Source organism: Haemorhous mexicanus, chromosome 6 (assembly GCF_027477595.1).
Source record: "Haemorhous mexicanus isolate bHaeMex1 chromosome 6, bHaeMex1.pri, whole genome shotgun sequence".
NCBI classification, from domain to species: Eukaryota; Metazoa; Chordata; class Aves; order Passeriformes; family Fringillidae; genus Haemorhous; species Haemorhous mexicanus.
Genome location: NC_082346.1, coordinates 28,471,412 through 28,490,568, shown reverse-complemented (window position 1 = coordinate 28,490,568; position 19,157 = coordinate 28,471,412). Strand labels below are relative to the sequence as shown.

Below are 19,157 nucleotides of genomic sequence, written 5' to 3'. Positions count from 1 at the left end.
TTACTGAACTATATTTTCTCTTTCTTGCACTTTCTTTGATTCATGTAACTATTTCAAAAGGTTCCATTTCGAGGTCTGGCTTTTGCTGTTACAGAACTGAGTGCAGTCACTCTGAAAATTCATGAATTGATAGATTGCTGCAATTGGGCTGAGGCTTGGCACACAAAACACATCAATGGGTTGCAGGTTGCCAGACTGAAGGATTGGTGCAATGCTGGAGGAGGTTGCACCTCTGGGTCATTTTTCATTAAGGAAGAATAATTCTTAATTCTCCAAGACCACTGAGAGCAAATTGTAATGGCTCTCATTTTGTACTGAGCTCTGTTTTCCACCTGTGCTTTGCCACTGGCACTAAATCCTTTTGGAAACTGACTCTGACCTGGGCCATGCAGGATACTTAACCCTTTGTGGCACATGGGCCTGGAGCTTTCTGCTACTTCTTCCTTGAAGGAAATGCATGTCTGCATAGTCCTTTATGGTCAGTTCTTTTGGTAAGTGTGAGCTGCGTTCTGGCTTTCATGACATGAAGCAGAGAGTTTCACCTAGGTCTAAAATATTACATAGTTCTGCCCACTATTTGTTGCCTATACAGCATATTACATGATTTGCATTATATCTACCTCAATTCCCTACCAAGCAGTGGTACATCATTGTTAAGCTCCTGCATAGGAGATTATCAAGGAAAATGTAAACACTACGAAAGTTTGGCCACTGCATTTTTTCTCTTTTTATTAAATGGATATCAACCAACACACAGAGGCACTATCACTGCAGCATCTGCTTTTCTCTTTGTAATGCAGGGGTAAATGTGTAGGAAGCTACTGTGGGTAGGTGATTTTTTTGCCCCTCAATTGTGAGTCCTGGTTGCAAAAGTCTGTATTATTCATACGTTAAAGGGTATGAAAGGGTAATGCACCTGGCATTTCTGGTATGGCCCCAGCACCTTCTCTACAGGTCAGTGGCACTTCATTTCACTTCTTTGTTTGGATGAATTTGCCATTGCCATAGGCTGTGACATAGACTGCCACAAAAGGGCTAAGTGTTCATCAGAAGCTAGGTAAATTCTCCTGGTGAGATCAGAAACCAAAAGTTTCTTCAGCCAAAGCAAAGTCTGAGAATGAAGATCGTGACCTGGAGGACCATGAAGAGCAGTTCTGTTATCAGAATCTTTTCCCCACAGTATCCTCTCTGTGAACTTTCAGGGAGTCAGGTGCTCAGTTTTCCGTGCTGACACTAAGTATCCAGAAGGTGGAACAGTAAAGTGAGGGTACTTGGCTGTCCCTTCCAACAGCTCTTCACACAGACCACACTTCACAGTCAAGCTGTCTTTTGCAGCTGCTGCCATCTGCCATGTAGATCAGAATAAACAATTTGACAGCAGAGTGGTGTTCCTTAGTCACTACTTGTATTTCACTTTTCTGCAGCTGAAGAACTCTTGGAAGAGAAATCTATTCCTTTTGGATTGAACTCTGTTACTACTATATAGAGTTAAAATGTGGCTGCATAGTGATACAGACAAGCAGGATAATAGGAAAGCAGTTTTTTTCAAACATGTTTTTAAAAAAGAACTCAGCCAGGACATCAGCTGAAGACTCTCAAACCATTTTCCCAATGGGAATTTCATCATTTGCTGCTTTCAGAAGGGACAAAAGCAAACACACATTCAAAAAGGATTTCTATCAGGCAAACAAATAGAAGCAATCTCTCCACTCTTTGCATTTCTTCTGACTTTTGTGTTTGAGTTAAGGCTGTTATGTGCATTTCGCTTCTTATGTCTGCAAAATGTCTGTGTAAGGAAGCATGCCATAATTTTTCAATCCTGTTTTGGCTGTACTTCATATGCCATAGACCAGAGCAAGAAACAGGCAAAGAAAGAAGGTAACAGAGGAGTATTTTAAACTAAGAACTACTACAAAGAATTGCTCTTTCATTTGCTGTCTGTGCCACTGTGACAGGTTTGACTTTAAGCCAGCATCTTATATTACATCCAAGTTACTTAAGCCTTCAAAGGATTTCTGCAGAATATCATCTACCATTGTTCTGTGCTAAAGAAAATAGAGCACATGTGAAGAAAATTAGGCAATTTTTTTTTTTGCTGTTGTTAATTCAGTTGTGCCATCAAATGGAACTTCTGTAGGAATCTCTTGTAAGAGCTGCAAACTGAGATCTCGTCATGCAGAGTGCAGACAATTAACAGCTGGAAGAGGGAAAGAAAGAAAAAAAATGTATTTTTACTTTGAGCAGAAACCGTCCGATACTCTGCTCTGTTCTGAACTTTTCACAGCAGCAGATCCACTGCTCAGGTTAGCTGCTTTTTTTTTTTCCACAGATGAAATAACAGCGAGTTTGCAGGCTGTCTCTGGCAGGCACTTTTGGCTCCCTCCTACTCTGTCTGCAGTCTCACTGTCAGAACACTCAGGGAGCAGAGCCGTATGCTCCATAATTTATCTTTCAGCCCATCCCACTCTCATATTGCTTTGCAGACATGACAAGAGGTGGTAGCAGTTTTAGAAGAGCTGAGATTTTTTATTTTGAATGTGGATTTTTTTTTTGTTCACATTTTTCTTCCTGGAGAATGTTTATTCATCTCCCATTCCTTTGCTTCAGAGGAAGAATGGAAATTTCCAGTGCCAAAGGAAAAAGGATTAGGACTTTGTTTTAAGCACAGGGGGGAAAGCAAGCTCTGTGGCTTTGAATTTTGCATCATTTAGGACTAAGCTTCAGAATGTCATACAGGGACCATTGCTGCAAACCTTCATCTGCAACCTACATCTCCACTGTGGAAGTGCTGCTCTCTTCCTGCAGAACGACCCCACCTCCTGCTTTTGAATCTGCCATGCAGGACAAGCCTTTTCAAAAGATGCCAGTGCCAGCTTGGCATCCTCCCACTGGCCAATCAGTTGCTGAGCTTGCTTCAGGAAATGCCATCTCACCTCCCAGCAGTGTGTCTTACTGTTCAAGGCTAGATGTCATCCTGGCACACACAGACCAGAGGAAAGGTTTTGGGAGCGCTAGTCTCCAAAGCGTCAGTCCTTCTGATGAGACATCCACGTGTTCCAGTGCTTGCAAGGATACTTGGGACCATGGATATGAGAGGTCTGGCACTCAGTCAACATCTGCATCTTACAAGCAATATTCAAAAAGAGAAAAAAGTGTTCATCGTATTTCCCCTGGAAAAAGGGATCCCTTGAAGCTTGCTCTGTCTTTGCCCTCAGATGTTCTTTCCTGCAAAGCTTCATCAAGCTGGACATCACACCTGAACGTTGATCTGTCTGCCATTCCAGCTGCTTCTATGCTCCACAGCAAAAATCTGCAGTCATCCCTGGAACCTTGTGATTCACTGCCACACCAACAAGGCTGTAGCCAGTGCAATGTCCAAATGTCAGACCTCCACACTTCAATGAAGCTTTACATTTCAACATGCAGCTTGATGATAAAGCCTTTTCGAGCAGGTTCCCATGGAAGCAGTCAGGCTCATCAAAGTCTGCTCATGCCACAATTAGAGAAGGTGCCTGAAACTCCCTGTGGTCTTCCAACACGAACCCAGAAACCAAAACAAGGTTTCCCTTCAGGTGGGTCGCCAGCCCTTCAAATCACAAGATTTCATGTGACTTCCTCCAGATATCCTGGCCTTCCCCAGCAGACTTTATCCAGAGACATATGGCTGTCCCCAGCTGTGCTGACTGGAAAAGAAAATTCAGCCAGCAGGAATGAGATAATGAGCAAGGATTTAAATCCAGAGCTGATTGTCTTTCAGAATTACCCCTCAACTAGACCAGAGTTTAGGAAGACTCCATGTGATGGTCTAACACCTGCTCACCACAAGGTTTCCAAAATCACCTTGATACTTGCCACTCCTTGGACTGCTATGCCGATCCAGGTGGTAAGAGAATTTAGAAGAAGCCCAAATCCAACAATCTTTATCAAAACACATGATTCAGATAGAGCTGGGTCACCTTTTGACCCTGTGGAGATTGGGGCTGGCCTCTCTCTATCAGTAAACCCTGTTTGCTGCTCAGGATTGCTTTCTAGCCACTGGACAAGATCTGGTTTGAGGCCTTCCCAGGAAACATGCACTGTAAGAAGTGAATGCCCTGACAACCTCGTGACAAAAATACCAGCTCACACCACAGCTTCCACTCACAGAGACACAGCGCGTCCAGGGTGTCCATCTATCGCCGTCAACATTGCGGCCTTTGGAACTGGGAGGAGAGTGGTGAAGATCTGCATTCCATTCTAGGAACATTTGCAAACAGAAGATCCAAGTTTTGTTTAACCAAGCTGCATGAGTTTATTTTTGTATGCATCCATGCCATGTTCCAACTCCCTAGAGATGACTTGCAAGACAATGAGAAAGCCACTTGTGTTCTGCTGTCACCAAGGCTGCAGCAACAGCTTGATCCAAAGAGTGAAGATAAGGACTCTGCTCTAATTGAGCACTAAACAAGGGTTTCATTTTAACCATTTGAGTGCTGTTGTTAACACAGCATGCCACTGCTTACAGACTTTGGGTGGTTGGGCCACAGTGCTCAGCACTTTGAAGACTCAAGACTTTAGAGCCAAGAGCTGGTTTACTTCTTGCTAGGTTGGACTTGATGATCTCAAAGTTCCTTTCCAGCCTAGTCAATTCTGTAATTCTGTAGTCAGACTGGGACCTGGGAAAAAATCCTCAGTGTAGTTTTTCTTAATTCTTTTCTGTTTCACTGTTTTCATTTCCTTACGTGTCAAATTATGCGATATTTCTAAATGGTTAATTCCTGGGTTTGTAACTTTAAAAGTAAGGCTTGGTTTCAAAAGCCAAAGCATTTAAGTATGTAGGAAGAAATCACTTTTTTTCCCTTCTTAGAAAAGGAGAGGTACCACCCTTTCCTGAGGGAAAAGAAACAGAGGGAATTTAATGTCCACAGCAAATTCAGATACCCCAGCAAAGTTTCTAGCAGTGAAACTATGGAGAGTTTCAGAGGAATTTATTCTGCTTTCAGACAAATGTTTCATAAGTAAATATTTAAATGATGATGTTGTATGGGTGTAAGATTCTGGTCTAACACCTAATACTTACAGGGTAAGGATCAAAACTGCAAATTTTGAAGAAGGAGGAAATAGGTGTGAGGAAGCAACCATACCAGTTATCAGAAAACAGCAGTTTTATCTCTGCATTTTTCCCCTATATATTTCCAATATCAGATAACTATATTCTTATGCTCAGGAGACAGCATGCAGTGGGGGGAGGGAAAGAAATTTTAAATACATTCAACATTAGAATTTTGCATATAGATGGTGAGGACAATGATGTCACCATGGCAGAAAAAAATATATGTTTTCTTTTTATAAGCAACCTTAGTGTCTTTTTTCCCTCTTGTGGTAATTGTATGATACCTTCTTACAACTTTTACTGAAATGAAGCATAGTAAAACATTTTTGTGAACCTTATATAGTCATGGTATCAAGAACATTTACTTACTTTGCTAAAGCAAATTTCAGATTATTTTCATTAATATTTTTAGTATTTACTTCTGTCAGAATTAAGTCAAATCAAACCTTATTCTTCTCTGTCTCAGCAGATAGTTTGGACTTGCTTACATGCTCTAAGTGAAGGGTTTTAAAACTGATAAGAATTCAGACTTTTAGTACATGGTTAGAAGAGAAAGATTTTCTGTGGTTTTCCAGCAATCTCAGCAGTAAGCCCATGACAGGCACTGAGGGGCAAAATCTGAGAAGTTTGTTATACTTGGAAGAGCAAAAGCAGAAGAAGGAAGTGGATTTGCACAAATACCTAAAATATATTTTATTCTAGAGAAATAAAAGTGCTCTTCTTGGAATACAGATTTATTTTGGGGCTGTGTCATTTTCCAGTGCATATAAATGTGAAGTTGTGGCGTCCAATTTCATGTTGGAACATAGTTGTGATAATGACTGAAATGTTTCATTCAGTATTTCTCCAAAGGCTAGAGCTGGCAGATGTTGTCACATAACTGTGTAAATAGCATTGGTTTATTTAAAATTACCTTTTTCTTAATTGGACTTTGCTTTTAATTCTGCATTAACTTGTACAAAAAATGCAGCAGCTATGCAATGAACTTAGAAACGAGGAAAAACTCCAGAAACAAGGAAAGTTCCATGCTTTACAGTGTTAGTAACTTGAAAATTTATTCCAGAAAATCTCAGAAATCTCAAAAACCATTTTGTGGTTTTAAGCATCTTTGGAAGTCTTCACTTAAATACAAATCTGTTTTATAGTGAGTGGCTGAGTCTTTTGTGCTTTTTGTGGCTGAATATCCAATTCCCAAAGATGGGCCTTGATTCCTAATAGAAACAAACTTGAAAGAAAGTTTATACCTGCTCTACTCTGTGGGAGACCCCAGTAGGTTAACTGAGGAGGGCTATGCAGTGTTTTGTATTTGAAATCAATGTGTCTCATTCCGAGCAGGAGTTAGGAGATCTGTCTAAAAGTGTGCCAAAATGTGATGTAATTGGTGACAGGCCAGCATTGTGGCATGGGAGACAATTTTTATTCTGCTTTCATACTGGTATAACAATTGCTTAAAACGTTGTGGTTCTGATTATAGCAATGGCTGTTGTAAGATTTGTGTGTAAAATGCAAATAGAAATTTTTTTACCTCAGCATCTCTCCAGGCAGCAGCACTGTTGGTGCTGCAGGGGCTGCTCTCCTCTGAGCACATTGCCATTGCCTCCCCTGCAGTGTATGCAGCCACTTCCCTTTTGCAGCAATTTTCTTTCTGAGCACCAGTTTTTTACTCAGTGTCAAAACCTTGGTTGTCAAGAGCATTTGCACAGACCTCTACTTGGGGGACTTAGTCCAAAGCTTTCAGTAGTCAAGAGGACTTTTTCCCAGTGCTGTAACATCCAAAGGAATTGAGCTTTGAGTGCCCAGTGTCATTTGTGCTCAGTGGATTTCAGTGCGAGCAAGGCACTGAGCTCTCTGGTGGCAGCTGCTTATGAGTCACCACCCCACGCCCCTGCTCTCAGATGACTCTGTTCTCTTTCTCTAAGGAAAATAACCACTCTTACCAGTAGCTGTCCCTTGCCTTTTTCTTCCATCAGAGGTATATTATCAGGAAAACTTATAGCTGACCCTTTCTTCAGCCATCAGTTTCACTGCTAACAGTTATAAAAGTCCTGGAGATAAATGTTTTTGACCAGAAATGGTAGATAAACCACAAAATGTATCAAGAACCTGCAGTGTTTTTAAAGCAAGATTTAAAACACCAAAATAGAGCTCTATCTTGTGGCTCTAGGTCCGTGCACCCCAAATAGCATGAGTGAGATTCAGGTGATAACTTTTTATTTCTGTGTCAGCAGCAGTGGTGTAAATACAAATGGTAATTATAAGTGGTTTAATAGAGCATTTCAGTAGACAGACCTGGAACCTGTGGGAGCTCAGCACATCACTCCTGATGTCCAGAGCTACCGAGAGAACCCTTGGGGGGCTCGAGAGTCCTGGAATGTTGCCAAAAGCACTTGGTGGCTTGATTTTGATCCATCTAGAGATGTGCCACCGATGTATGAAGAAATAGAACATGCGAGAACCACTCAGGTGTAAATAGTGAAAGGAAGATATTATTATAGGGTGAATTACAAATTTTGGGGTTTCGGTACAGGGAGGTTGTAGAAACAAGATGGAAGAATCAGGGTGTGCCACCAAGCTTTTCCTTCTTCTTCCTGTCTTCCATCTTCTGGGGTGGTGTTGGCACTTGTGGATTGGTCTGGGATGAGGGTGTACTTAGTGACGAAGATGATAAGTATTGAGGACAAAAATGTAAATATGATATACGTAGTTTTTGTTATAAAAGATGCGGCTGCCTTAGGGGTGGGCAGAGTGCCTTTGGCTGCCGTGCTGGTCAGATCCTTTAGGCAGGGAAAAGGACTTTTTAGATAAGAGATAATAAACAAAACTGAAGACCGAAAAAGCCTAGCGTCCAGTCTCATCCTTTGAAGCCCAGCGTGCAAGAACCATCCTGAGCGTGTGTGGGGGCAGAAACAAACAGCCGACCCCAGAGAACCCACATATTTTTCTTCAAAAGAGAAAACTAAATCCAATAACACCCTATAAAAGAGATCTCTCATCCTTTCATACATTTGATGATTAGTCTAGATCAAAGGACTAAAGTTTCAATGACAGAGTGTCTGCTTTCTGGTGGGGCTTGTGTGAAACACAAGGCATAGGAGAAGCATTAATGTATTTCTTTAGATATTCTGGTGGTTTATGAGCCAGACTTACTATAAACTTGGGCCTGTTGTACAGTTGCCTTTCACTCTTCTTGACTGCAATTGCTGTGATGGGAATGGATTAGTATAGAGTGGTTTGAAAATCTGACCTGGGGATGATATTCACCTGTGCATTTTTCTATGTATGCAAAATATTCACAGCCCAAAAATGGGCCAGAACGTCAGGCCAAGTCTGGCTGTCAGTCCTCTTATCCAGAGCCACCAAGGAGGGCTGAGTGGAGGCAGCAGTAAAAAACTCCATCGAGCAGCTGAAGATCAAGCGTCAAAGCAAGGTAGTGCCTGAAATGTGGGGTCTGTCCAAGGGGATCAGGGCAGGATCAGTGCACCTCAGTGCAGCTCAGGAGGGACTGATGTTCAGGGCTGAGCCTCAGAGAGGTTCCCAGATGGGAGCAGGGGTCCATCCAGGGCCTCTTACTGCAGTCAGACCCTGGCAAGTAGGCATGGATTACCCTGCACGTGTGTTCAAACTTGGGAAGCCTCTCCTGCAGAAGAAGCTCTGTGGGGTTAAGCAGTTGTCCAGAGAATGAACATCAGGGCTGATTTTCTAAAGCAGCTTTCAAAGAACGACTTTTCCTTCTTATAAAAACCCACCCTGTTAGACTGCTACAGGATTGTGATGTTTTGCAAAGCAAGAATAAGTTCTCTAGATGGTTTTTGTTCCTGTGCACATCTATGGCTTAAAGGCACAGATTTACCCATGTCCTTTACTGGCCCATTTCCAACATTTGTGTTGTTTCAATGATTCTGTTTCTTTCCTGCCTCTTGATTCTTTCACACTGTCTCACTGATCTCAAATTCTTCTTCCATCTCTGTTAATTGCACTTTACCCAGGCAAAGTTACTGATTGGAATTTCTCATCCTTGTCCAAATACTTGTGATTCCATGAGCTCACAAAATGGATTACACATTATACACTGCTGATAAATGCCATCACTCACAGCAGACTGACTTCCCAGTCTGTCCAGCCACAGACACTTCAGTGTGAACCTTATCCATGAGTAGTCTTTGCTTATGTCCCATCAGAGCCTGTAACTGGGGATTTTATCCTGTTGTTTCATCACTGAACAAGAAAAAAGCCTGTGGGCAATTACATCCAATGAAAAAGAATAAATTCCTGTCAACCTGCAGAAAAGCATAGTTTTTCTTGATAATTGATAACTATATTCTTTATTCTTTTGCATTTGGCCAAACTGAGTGTAATAGAATGTATGGGACAAGTAACTGGACATTCATTTTTCTTAATACCAGAACAGAGTAAGGGAACACTGCAATGCCTTTGAAATGTGTGTGAATTAGTTGGAAAATGTGCACACTTGAACAGTGTTAAAAGGTGCAGAAGTCAGATTCTTCAAAACCACATTTGTTATTTGTTATTTTGGATGCAGTCTTTCTGCATTATATTGGCAGAAAGACTGCATTAATTTTATTGATAAATAAAATTAATGCAGATAGGTTAGAATGATGGCCTGAAAAAATGACAGATGTAATGCACTTGGCACAGGTGCAAGCTATGACATTTTTTCAGGAACCATCAGCTGCATAAATGCAGGATAGGGACAAGCTGGTCTGACAGCACTTCTTCTGAAAAGTTTCTGGAAGCTCATAGTAGATTGCAAGGTGAACTTGGGTTCATGGTGTTGTATAAAAGACATGCACTATATACAGGCACATGCTGAAGATTGCAGCTCAAAAGTCACTCTGTTGTCTTCCCAGCCTTCACCCTGGCAGCCTTGTTGCTTACTGCCACTTGTTACATCAAGTCTCAAAATAAGTGGAAGTGGAGAAAAGCCAGAGGAGAGCAATAAGAATAATCAGAATCAGAAAGACACAGCTGTTGTGGTATGATCAGTCAGATCACTGTAGTTTAACCTTGAGAAGACAGAAACCCCAGTATGCAAAAGGTCAATAAACATGCACTAGGCTGAAGCAAACATAAAAGGAGTGATCTCCTGAGAGCAAGATCTGCAAGACAGCAGTATGTAACAAGGTGCAGCAATTGCCATGCATTTTCAGGCTAGATGTTGGGAAAATCCTGGTAATGGTTGAGGTAATAAAGCACTGGTGACAGGCTGCAAAGTCTCTGTTTTGGGAACTCTTCTAAGAAGGAGTCATTTGGACACCTGTCAGACATGACAGAGATCTTGGGATTACAAGGATGGCTTAGACTTCTTGAAGTCACTGCTTTGTGACTCAGTGATTGATAAAGACTGACAGGTCACTTTGCTTTGCTAGACCTGTTATTGCTTCTTTTTCTTGCTCAAGATCATGGACTTCTAATAAATAATTTCTAGCTTCTCTTGCCTCCTGTTCCTTTTTTTTCCCCTCTCAAGTGTACTCTCAGCAGCAGAGTTGATACCTCTTATCCCATTTATGAATCAAGATTACGGGATAATTAATTCACTGAGAAAAATAATAATCTTTTCTTACAGGTTTATTTGAAAAGCAGTGACCTTGGAAGGTCTGTAGATGAAGTAGAGCAACTGATAAGGAAACATGAGGCTTTTGAGAAGCTTCTGGCATCACAGGATGAGAAGGTAAAAAAATAAACAACAAATATTCTACCAGCTAGAATTCTATGAGCTAATTTTTTTTTTTTTTTAATGGTAACACTTTGAATTAGTGACAGGTATGAAATGTCTGATAGGCCTGATATGCTTAAATAAAAGATAAAATGGAGAAGCTTGGGAAATAAGAGGCAGAGCATTGGAGAACAACTGTTGAAACACTCCATGCCCAAGTCCTTGCAGCAGATAGGAAAACCACTTCATAAGCAGAATAGGGGGACTTAGGAAATATTTAAAGCAGACCATATTGTATTATGGATATCAGAAGTTTCTGTTCTTTTTATTTAAAAAAATAGTGACTTTTAAAGCAAGTAAAATGGAGTAGGTATTTTACAAAATGCAGTAGGCATTATAACATTAAAAGAAGTTGTTAAATTATTTAAATATCCATTTGGTGCAACAGCTGTACCAAATGAGCAGCCTCTCTGCACTTTTGCAATAGCTCCTGAATTGCTCACCTGTGTGTAAAGGAATCTGCCTGGCTGGGGGCCACTGCTGTAACTCACCCAGGCTAGGGCTAAGCTTAAACCTGCAGCTGTGCCTAGGTTCCCCAGAATGAACTCCCAGGAATTTTGCCAGCTCCCTGCCAGGCTGATGGATCATTTGGAGAGCTACATTACAACACCTGCTTTCCAGAAAGCAATAAAATCTGAGCACTCCTGGATGTCATGCTTGCTCCATGACTCCTTGCACTGGATAATCAGTGGCATAGGGACTATTGAAGCTACAACTTTAATTGATTTATGTAGCCAGGATGCACCATAGAGTCCAATGACAGTAATGTCATAGATGTAACATAGTGCAGGGTGAGGGGGAATGCTGCTTAACTTGTCCCTGATGTTCTTGGTTCATTACAGAAAAATGAGAGTATTTTAACTACGAAAGGGGCTTGATTTTGTTTCTTTCACACCACTTGCAAGCATAAAAGTAATTTCAGACCTGTTGCCTCCTCAGATGATGTCTCTTCAAGAACAGGCGAGTAGGTTAGAAAAGGCTGATGGACTGGAAGGGCAAAAGATTCAGCACAAACTGGATGTCATTCATGAGAGGAAGCGTCAGATCAAGGCTCTATCCCAGAGCAGGCGAGAGAAGCTGCAGACTGCCCTCCTTCTGGCACTTTTCTACCAAAACTTGGAAGAGGTAAGAGGGTTTTAGACTGGGATAGGGATGTAAAGCAGAAGAACCACCTGCCTGTATTGGATTAAGTGCTCACTATAATGCCAGACATTATTGGGTGGATGGATGATCTACTCTGGTGTGGCAGCTCCTGCCACACTCATGCAAGAATATGCTCCAATGCCATTCCTGTTACTGTACTCTTGTTGTGGCATTGTGCATATTGCAGCCACTTCAGTCATCAAAAGCTCTGCTAAAATAAAACAGTTGAAAAGAAAACTGCAAGCTAATATATATTTTTCCTTTGATGGGAAAGAAAATGTACTTCAAATCAGGATGAACACAAGGTGGAAAGCATTATGGCCTGGGCACCAAGCTTTATTAGAGGGTGCTCACTGAAGGCCTTCAAAGCCCTGCTGTGGCTCAGCATAGCTCTTGAGCTACTGTAGACTGGCTCTGCAGAACATGCTGGCCTCTGTCTCCTGTTCTGGCCTGAGCCCTGTAACTGAGTAGCTCTGCTCTGTCACTACTGTTGGAAAGACAAACTAGGTCAGCCTTCCAAAGGGCAGCACAACATGTGTGACTGAGAACTGTGCTGGCATAAACAAGAGCACACAGACCCAGGGGCACATTTTCAAGCACTCTTGCTGGTCTGGTATTCACCCCTTCTTCTGCTGTGTCCTATGAAATGTCCTCAGTGATTTACAAAACCAGAGCTATTCTTTTTCTAAAATTTAGCAGAAATTATTTATACACCCAAATATTAACTTGTATTATATGGTTATACTTTTACTATCCCATGATAGGAAAGTAATGAAAATCCACCAGTAATGGCCTATCCACCTTTTGGACTAGCAGAGGGGAGTGGATGGTGCATTGCATGGGGGTTATAATTTCAAAAGAGCAATTTCCCAAAATCCTCTTGGTAGAGAAATTGTCAATGCCTTTCTAGAGATACAATCAACCCATTAGGCAGGAATACTGATGCATTTCTTTTCATCTCTCTGTAATTGTCAAATCAGTGCTTGGGCTGGGGTGCCCCTTCATTCTTGAATCACACACTTAGAGCACAAGATTTGGCCCTGCATAGAAGAACATTTCCCTATTCTCATCCACTTCCTTCACATAAATTCAGCCAGGAGTTCTTTGGGGAGTTTTTGCTCTCAGGTTATGTGCTCATTTACCTCACCAACCTAAAATCATTGCCTACTGTTGTAGAATGTGAAAGTCACCAAGGAATTACAAAACAAAAAATCTTAGAAAAAATCTTACTCAAATCAGTAATATCTTTCTTTCTCTTTGTTGGATAGACTGGAATGTTTAATTTAATTTTAATTCTATTTTGGGTGTGTACAAGTTCATATGTGAGAATGGTCCCCACAGGAATGTTAAATTTGGAGATGAGTTTGAGTTTGGCTGTGAAATCAATGAGGTCATTGCTTATTCTTACTTATTAAGAGAACAGGACTCATAGCTCAGGTCCCACTCCCTGAAAACTCTCTGTCCTGCAAACATGTTAAGTAATTTCTATTGATCAGACTGAATTTTTTGCGACAGCAGAAATTAGTGATTACTATCATCATTAAAATTCTTCTAGTTACTCTCCAGAAGCAATGACACAGAGAACTATACACATTAGTACAATGAGCCACAATAATTAACTCAAGAAATCACACGCAGTTTACAAAATAAAACTCACCCTTCTACAGTAGAAGTTGGTGCTTTTGTCCCACTCAAGAAGTGAGACAGACTTGCAGACTACACCCTATTGCCAAAGGTCTGTAGCTCAGTGCTAATCTGGAAGGCAAATGAGCAAGTTGCTACTTAGAAAAATGTGTAGAGTTAATTTGTGTTTAAGTTATTGCAGAGGGAATATTATAAAAGTGTTGATTCTAAAGCTGGCTCAAGGTTATAATGCTGACTTTGAAACTTGCTCATGATATTAGTAGCACTTCCTTTCCCTTTCACCCTGTACATAAGAATAAAAAAAAAAATTCACATCTTTTTCTCAGGGGAATGAGAGAGAGAATTAGTTGTTATCTCTAGAAGTCTGGAGCAGGCACGTCCCTTTATATGCTTTGCATACTTCTGTCATTAAAAAATCAGTGTAATTTACAGTTTGTACTTGTGAGGTTATCCTAACTGATAGTTTGAAAGAGTAAGATTCTAAATTGGTAGAGCCCATATTTTTTGTTACTCTCACAGAAATAAGTCTGTTCTTGTGCCTATACTGAGCATAACACTAGTTTTTCTCTTGTCTTCAATGAAGTGAAAATGGCCATCCAGACAAGCATTAAATCTTTCCATAGAAAGACCTTGGGAAAACAGATCAGCTTTGCTTCACGTCTGAATGTGGGCACAAGGCCAGGAGAAGGAGCCCTCACTCTCTGGAGCCATCTTCAACAAGCCTTAAATAAACCAAGGCACTAAGAGTGCAGATGTTCAGTCTGTCATTAAAGCCACTGCTTTTAATTAAAAAGTGGGAGAGAAATCGACCTTAAAGTCAATCTGTCCTGGGGATTGGTTTGTTTCTCATTCCAGCTGTATGGATGAGCCTCCTTTCAAATGAGGAGTCGCTGAAGTGACCCTGAAGCATGAGTGTGTGGCCGGGAATGGGAGAAGGCCATCGAGGAGGGTGTTAAAAATGCAAGCAGCACATGGCACTGTGTAGCCCTGGGCAAGTTTGACGTGGCCTGTTTGAGTCTCTAACTGGGCTTTGGGGGGAAAGTTTCTGGAGAGCACGCTGCTAGTGAGAGCTATTTCTGTTATTGTTCATGGACTCTCAGCAGCTGAAGCAACATTTCAAATCATTCATTAACAGAGAAAATCCTCCAGCTAACAAGTCTTGGGCGCACACATTGCACAGTTCCACAAGGACAGCCAAGATATTTTGAAACTAATAAAGCTGCCCTTCAATTTGCAGCTCTTGTGTTGTCAAAACATTACATTACTTCAGTGCTCTGAGGACAACAGGATCAGTTACAACGTTATGTCAAGTGCTCAATCCCCAGTGTTTTGACAGATAGAAAACATTTCCTTCAATGCTAAGGGCTAAAGTTCAGCAGAACTTCAAGAAAATTGTGGAAAACTTGTTATCCTACTCTTCATTTTATTCCGCACTTTAAAATCCCCTTTAAAAAAATTAATTTCCTAAGAGAAACACCTAACTTTTGCTTTGTTAGCTTTCATAAATCACCTGCTTTTCTGAATCTGATATTCCTGACCAGACCATTTTCAAATTTATGAAGTATAGAAGCAAATGCAGTTGTATTTCCTTTCAAATAATCTGACTGGTGCTTGGGCCCTGTCTGCAAATCTTTATTTTTGTTGCATTTTCTATTTATGTCTCACAACACCACTGACGTGAGGAAATGTTAGTGCTGTTTTATAGGTGAGGCACTGAATTCTAAAGAATCTTTGCACAGTTTGCAGGTAGGTCAATGGCAGAGATACCAGATGAAACTCAGAGCCCTAAACCCCCAGAATCAGTTGTCATAATGTCATTTTAAATATACCATGCTAAGGCTCAAAGATTCTCTCTACATAATCTAGAAGACTGTATAATCTGTTAATGCCTTGTGATAAAATCCGAGGTATTCAAAGAATTTTTCATTACTCCTGTGGTCAGATAAAAATTGGTTTCATTCCTACCTGCTTTTAACAAAGTAGAATGAGTTCAGAAACTGGAGATCCCCCTCAGCTGTCAGTTTGCACTCAATCTGTCCAGCCCAGGTACAGACACTTGGACAGAATAGAGACATATCCTGGGAGGAGGCCCCAGGATCCCAGGAGGTTGTTGTGCTAACTCAGGTGCCTCTCAATGCTGCAGGCAGAAGATTGGATCAGTGAGCGCATGCAGAAGCTGGAGGATCCCTCCATACAAGACCCCAGCAATCTGCAGGACAAGATGAAGCTGCTGCAGAAACATCAGGTCTTCGAGGCAGAGATTCTAGCAAATGAAGAAATCATCACAGCTGTTAATAAGGTGACTCTCTCACTCTGTTACTGTTTTTGCAGATAATTGCTGCTCATCCAAAGACAGACAGATTGATGAAATGTAAAGAATGAGTAGCTTGGCCATCGCTTCTTCACCAGTTATCCTAGTGGATCAACAAAAACCCAGCTGCTTTGCCATGGAAATGTAATGCTATTAATTTACAACAGGGAGATACTTTATTTGCTCCATTCAGGGAGCTTCCATCTTTCCTTATAGCCTAAATAGGAAAATATACACTGACTTCTTCCTTGCTTCCGTGGTTACTCCTACAAAAGGCAAATAGGATTTCATGCCCAATTTGTGAATGTTCTTGTTGGAACTGGGTGAATCATATAGCTAAAGGGCACAGTCATCCACAATACTGTGCTCCCATTCCATGAATATCTTTCTTGGCAGGCAAATATTCAGATCCCAGTTTTCTATGATTCTAGATTCCTTCCAGATGCAAGAGCTTTCCAGCTGGCTTTATCATTTGGGTGATAAGAATTTATAGTAGTACTTTATTGTTCAGTTCAGGTTAGGAAGGTGAAAAGCTCCTCCTAGGAAGGTCATGCAACATGGTAATCCCATTAAAAATTAGTGGCAACTTTAATTTCTAATTCCCTCTTCTGAATGTGAAGAAAGGAGAAGCCCTGGTATCAAAAGGCCACCCAAAATCAGGAGAGATCCGTCGCCAAGTCCGCGTGCTTCAGGAGCACTGGGAGAAGTTGAAGAGAGCTGTTGCTGCTCGTGGAAAGATGCTGGAGGACAGTCGGGACTTCCTAGAATTTCTCCAGAAAGTGGACCAGGTGGAAGCCTGGATCAGGGAAAAGGCAAGTGGGTTTTAGTATTTAACCCAAGCAGCTCACTAACGACTTGCTATTTAGCAATGACATTCTGATAAATGTGTCATCTTCCAGGACATTTGCCTAGTGATTCTTGTCTGGAAGAATCATGACATATTCTACAAACAAGGAATGTGAAAGGAATGATTGAACACATTCTATGGAGTCAATTGGGTAGTATTAGCACATCTTCTCATGTAAACTGTGCACATGAAGAGTTTGTGATTATTTGGGGCCATCTGATGTGTCTCTACTGAGACAGAGAAATGAAAGCAGATTAGAATGGAAGAGACTTGAAGCATTTGGCAGCTGGCCTTCACTCTAATTGTATATCAAATCTGAAAGTTTCTCTTTGTAGGAGTGAAGAATCACTTTCATTCAGAGGTTGTTTCCATAGCCAGTAATAAATGGAAAAGGGAGTTGGGACCAAGTCTCGTAAATATCTAAAGATCAGAAGAGACTGTTTCAGAAGCTGTGGGTCAGTGATTTATAGACACATCACAGAACTTATTGCATCAGGTTAAGCATTGGGAGTAACTGTGTTCTTGTACTCTTCACCTACACATTTGTCTGCTTCTTATTTCCCCAGGAGGTCATGATTAATGTGGGTGATGTGGGAAATGACTATGAGCACTGCCTGCAGCTCAAGAAAAAGCTGAATGAGTTCCGTGGAGCAACATCAGGGGTAAGAGGCGTTTTCCATGCTCATGTCTTGCAGGGCTGCAAGCAGCAGGTAACTTTTCAGTCCAGTTAGCAAACACAGTTCTAGAGCTCTGAGGAGGTGTAAGGCCAAAGTGATAGAAAGCATCACTACCTCTAATGTCATTTAAAAAGACAGAAATTTCTCTTATTATGCCTTCTGCTTTGAAGATGTCTACGCAGAGTTGTCAGGTACTCATGACACAACATAACACTTCAGACTGCATCAAATGACTGGAAAACTCACTGTGTGAGCCTGACTTTGAACAGATTTTGTTTGGTTCATGCAGTCTGCAAAGTCACAGTGATTTCCACCCAAAATTGGTTTAGAAATGGTGGTTTCAGCCATGCTTGTTTGAATCTGAGAACTGATCTGGACCTTCCATGAACAAACCTGTAAAAAAAAAAATACTGTTTTCTCTATTTCTATCCTTTATTTCTCCATTTTCCTCCTCCTGAGGAATGGTCTCATTCTCATACTCCATCCAAATAAGCATGTAAATCTGGGGGCCTCTGTTTATACAGCACACGTGATTACTCATGAATCATAACATTGATAACCAGATATTCAGTAAAACAGCAATGGTTTATGCTTTGAATAACAGCCATGTGACAAGACAGCTGCACTCTTCACCTTTCAGTGCTGAGATCTCTGTTTCTCTTTCATGGTGCTGAGTCATGCCAGCTGCCTCTCCTGCCCCCGGTGAGATGTCTCAATTTAGACACCAAACCTGGGGAGCAGGGTCCTCCTTGTCCTGTGTTCAGCTCCCACCATGAGAGCTGTGAGGCCATATATTGAGGGGACGCCTTTGCAGCAACCTCCTGTTCTCTCTGCTTGTGTGAGCTGCTGCAGAGGAGGACTAAGAGGTCTGTGAGTCACACAGGAAAGATTACTGTGCTGATTTTCTAGTCTGGAAATTGTGGGAAAGGTCTGGAAAGAGATGTGTTATGAATTTGTGATCAATGTTTACTCTAATGTAGTCTCCTAATATTCTTTATCCTGTGTTTGGCTGTTTTTTTTTTTTTTTTTGCTGATTCTTGTTATGGCAGCCCCCATCTTCTACTTTTGTTGCCCAGTAGCAGAAGGAGACAAAGTGCAAAAGGAGACAAAGAGCTCTAGGGTTTCCCCCTGGTGTCAGACATATCTACACTGTGCAAAGTAACAGTGTAGATATGCCTGACACCAGGGGGAAACCCTAGAGCTCCTTATTCCAGAGCCCAGCAGAATTTCGTGACAGTGCATTCACAGTGGATTTGGATAGAGAGCCAAATTATTTGGCTTCAGTACCAGGGAATTAGTAATTTGAAGAGACATTAATTTCACTCAGCAGCTGACTATGAGCTAAGGGATTGAGCAAGGGCTCTTCTACAGCTTGTACCAGCCAAAAGGATGATTAGTAGGGCAGAAACAACCCAGTGTTCCAGCCAGCATAAGCCTCTGAACAGGAAAGTTTTTCCATAAACTAAGGTAGATCTTCTATGTGCCACTCTTGAAACTCTTGGCCTTAGAAAGTATCAGCTTGTAGCCACTGCTCCTGTAAGACTCTGAGCATGGCTCCTGCCGATGAAGAGCTGGGACAGTTGTGCAGTTGTGCCCTGATAGCTGATGCTCAGTTATGCTGTGCTTCCGAGAGCAGGGTAGGGAGCAATCCTCCTGCATTGATGGCTGCCAAACTTCTATTCATTGTGCTGCTATTATTTCCCAGGACA

General features: G+C 41.4%; 1 protein-coding gene across 1 annotated transcript in view; it reads left to right on the top strand.

The window, feature by feature from the left end:
* Positions 1-19,157, top strand: part of SPTBN5 (spectrin beta, non-erythrocytic 5) — a 90,984-nt gene that overhangs the window by 41,085 nt on the left and 30,742 nt on the right. The window contains exons 35-39 of the mRNA XM_059848214.1: positions 10,677-10,781; positions 11,766-11,951; positions 15,757-15,912; positions 16,545-16,736; positions 17,338-17,433. Coding sequence (XP_059704197.1) covers positions 10,677-10,781; positions 11,766-11,951; positions 15,757-15,912; positions 16,545-16,736; positions 17,338-17,433 — 735 coding nt within the window. The remainder of the gene's footprint in view (positions 1-10,676; positions 10,782-11,765; positions 11,952-15,756; positions 15,913-16,544; positions 16,737-17,337; positions 17,434-19,157) is intronic.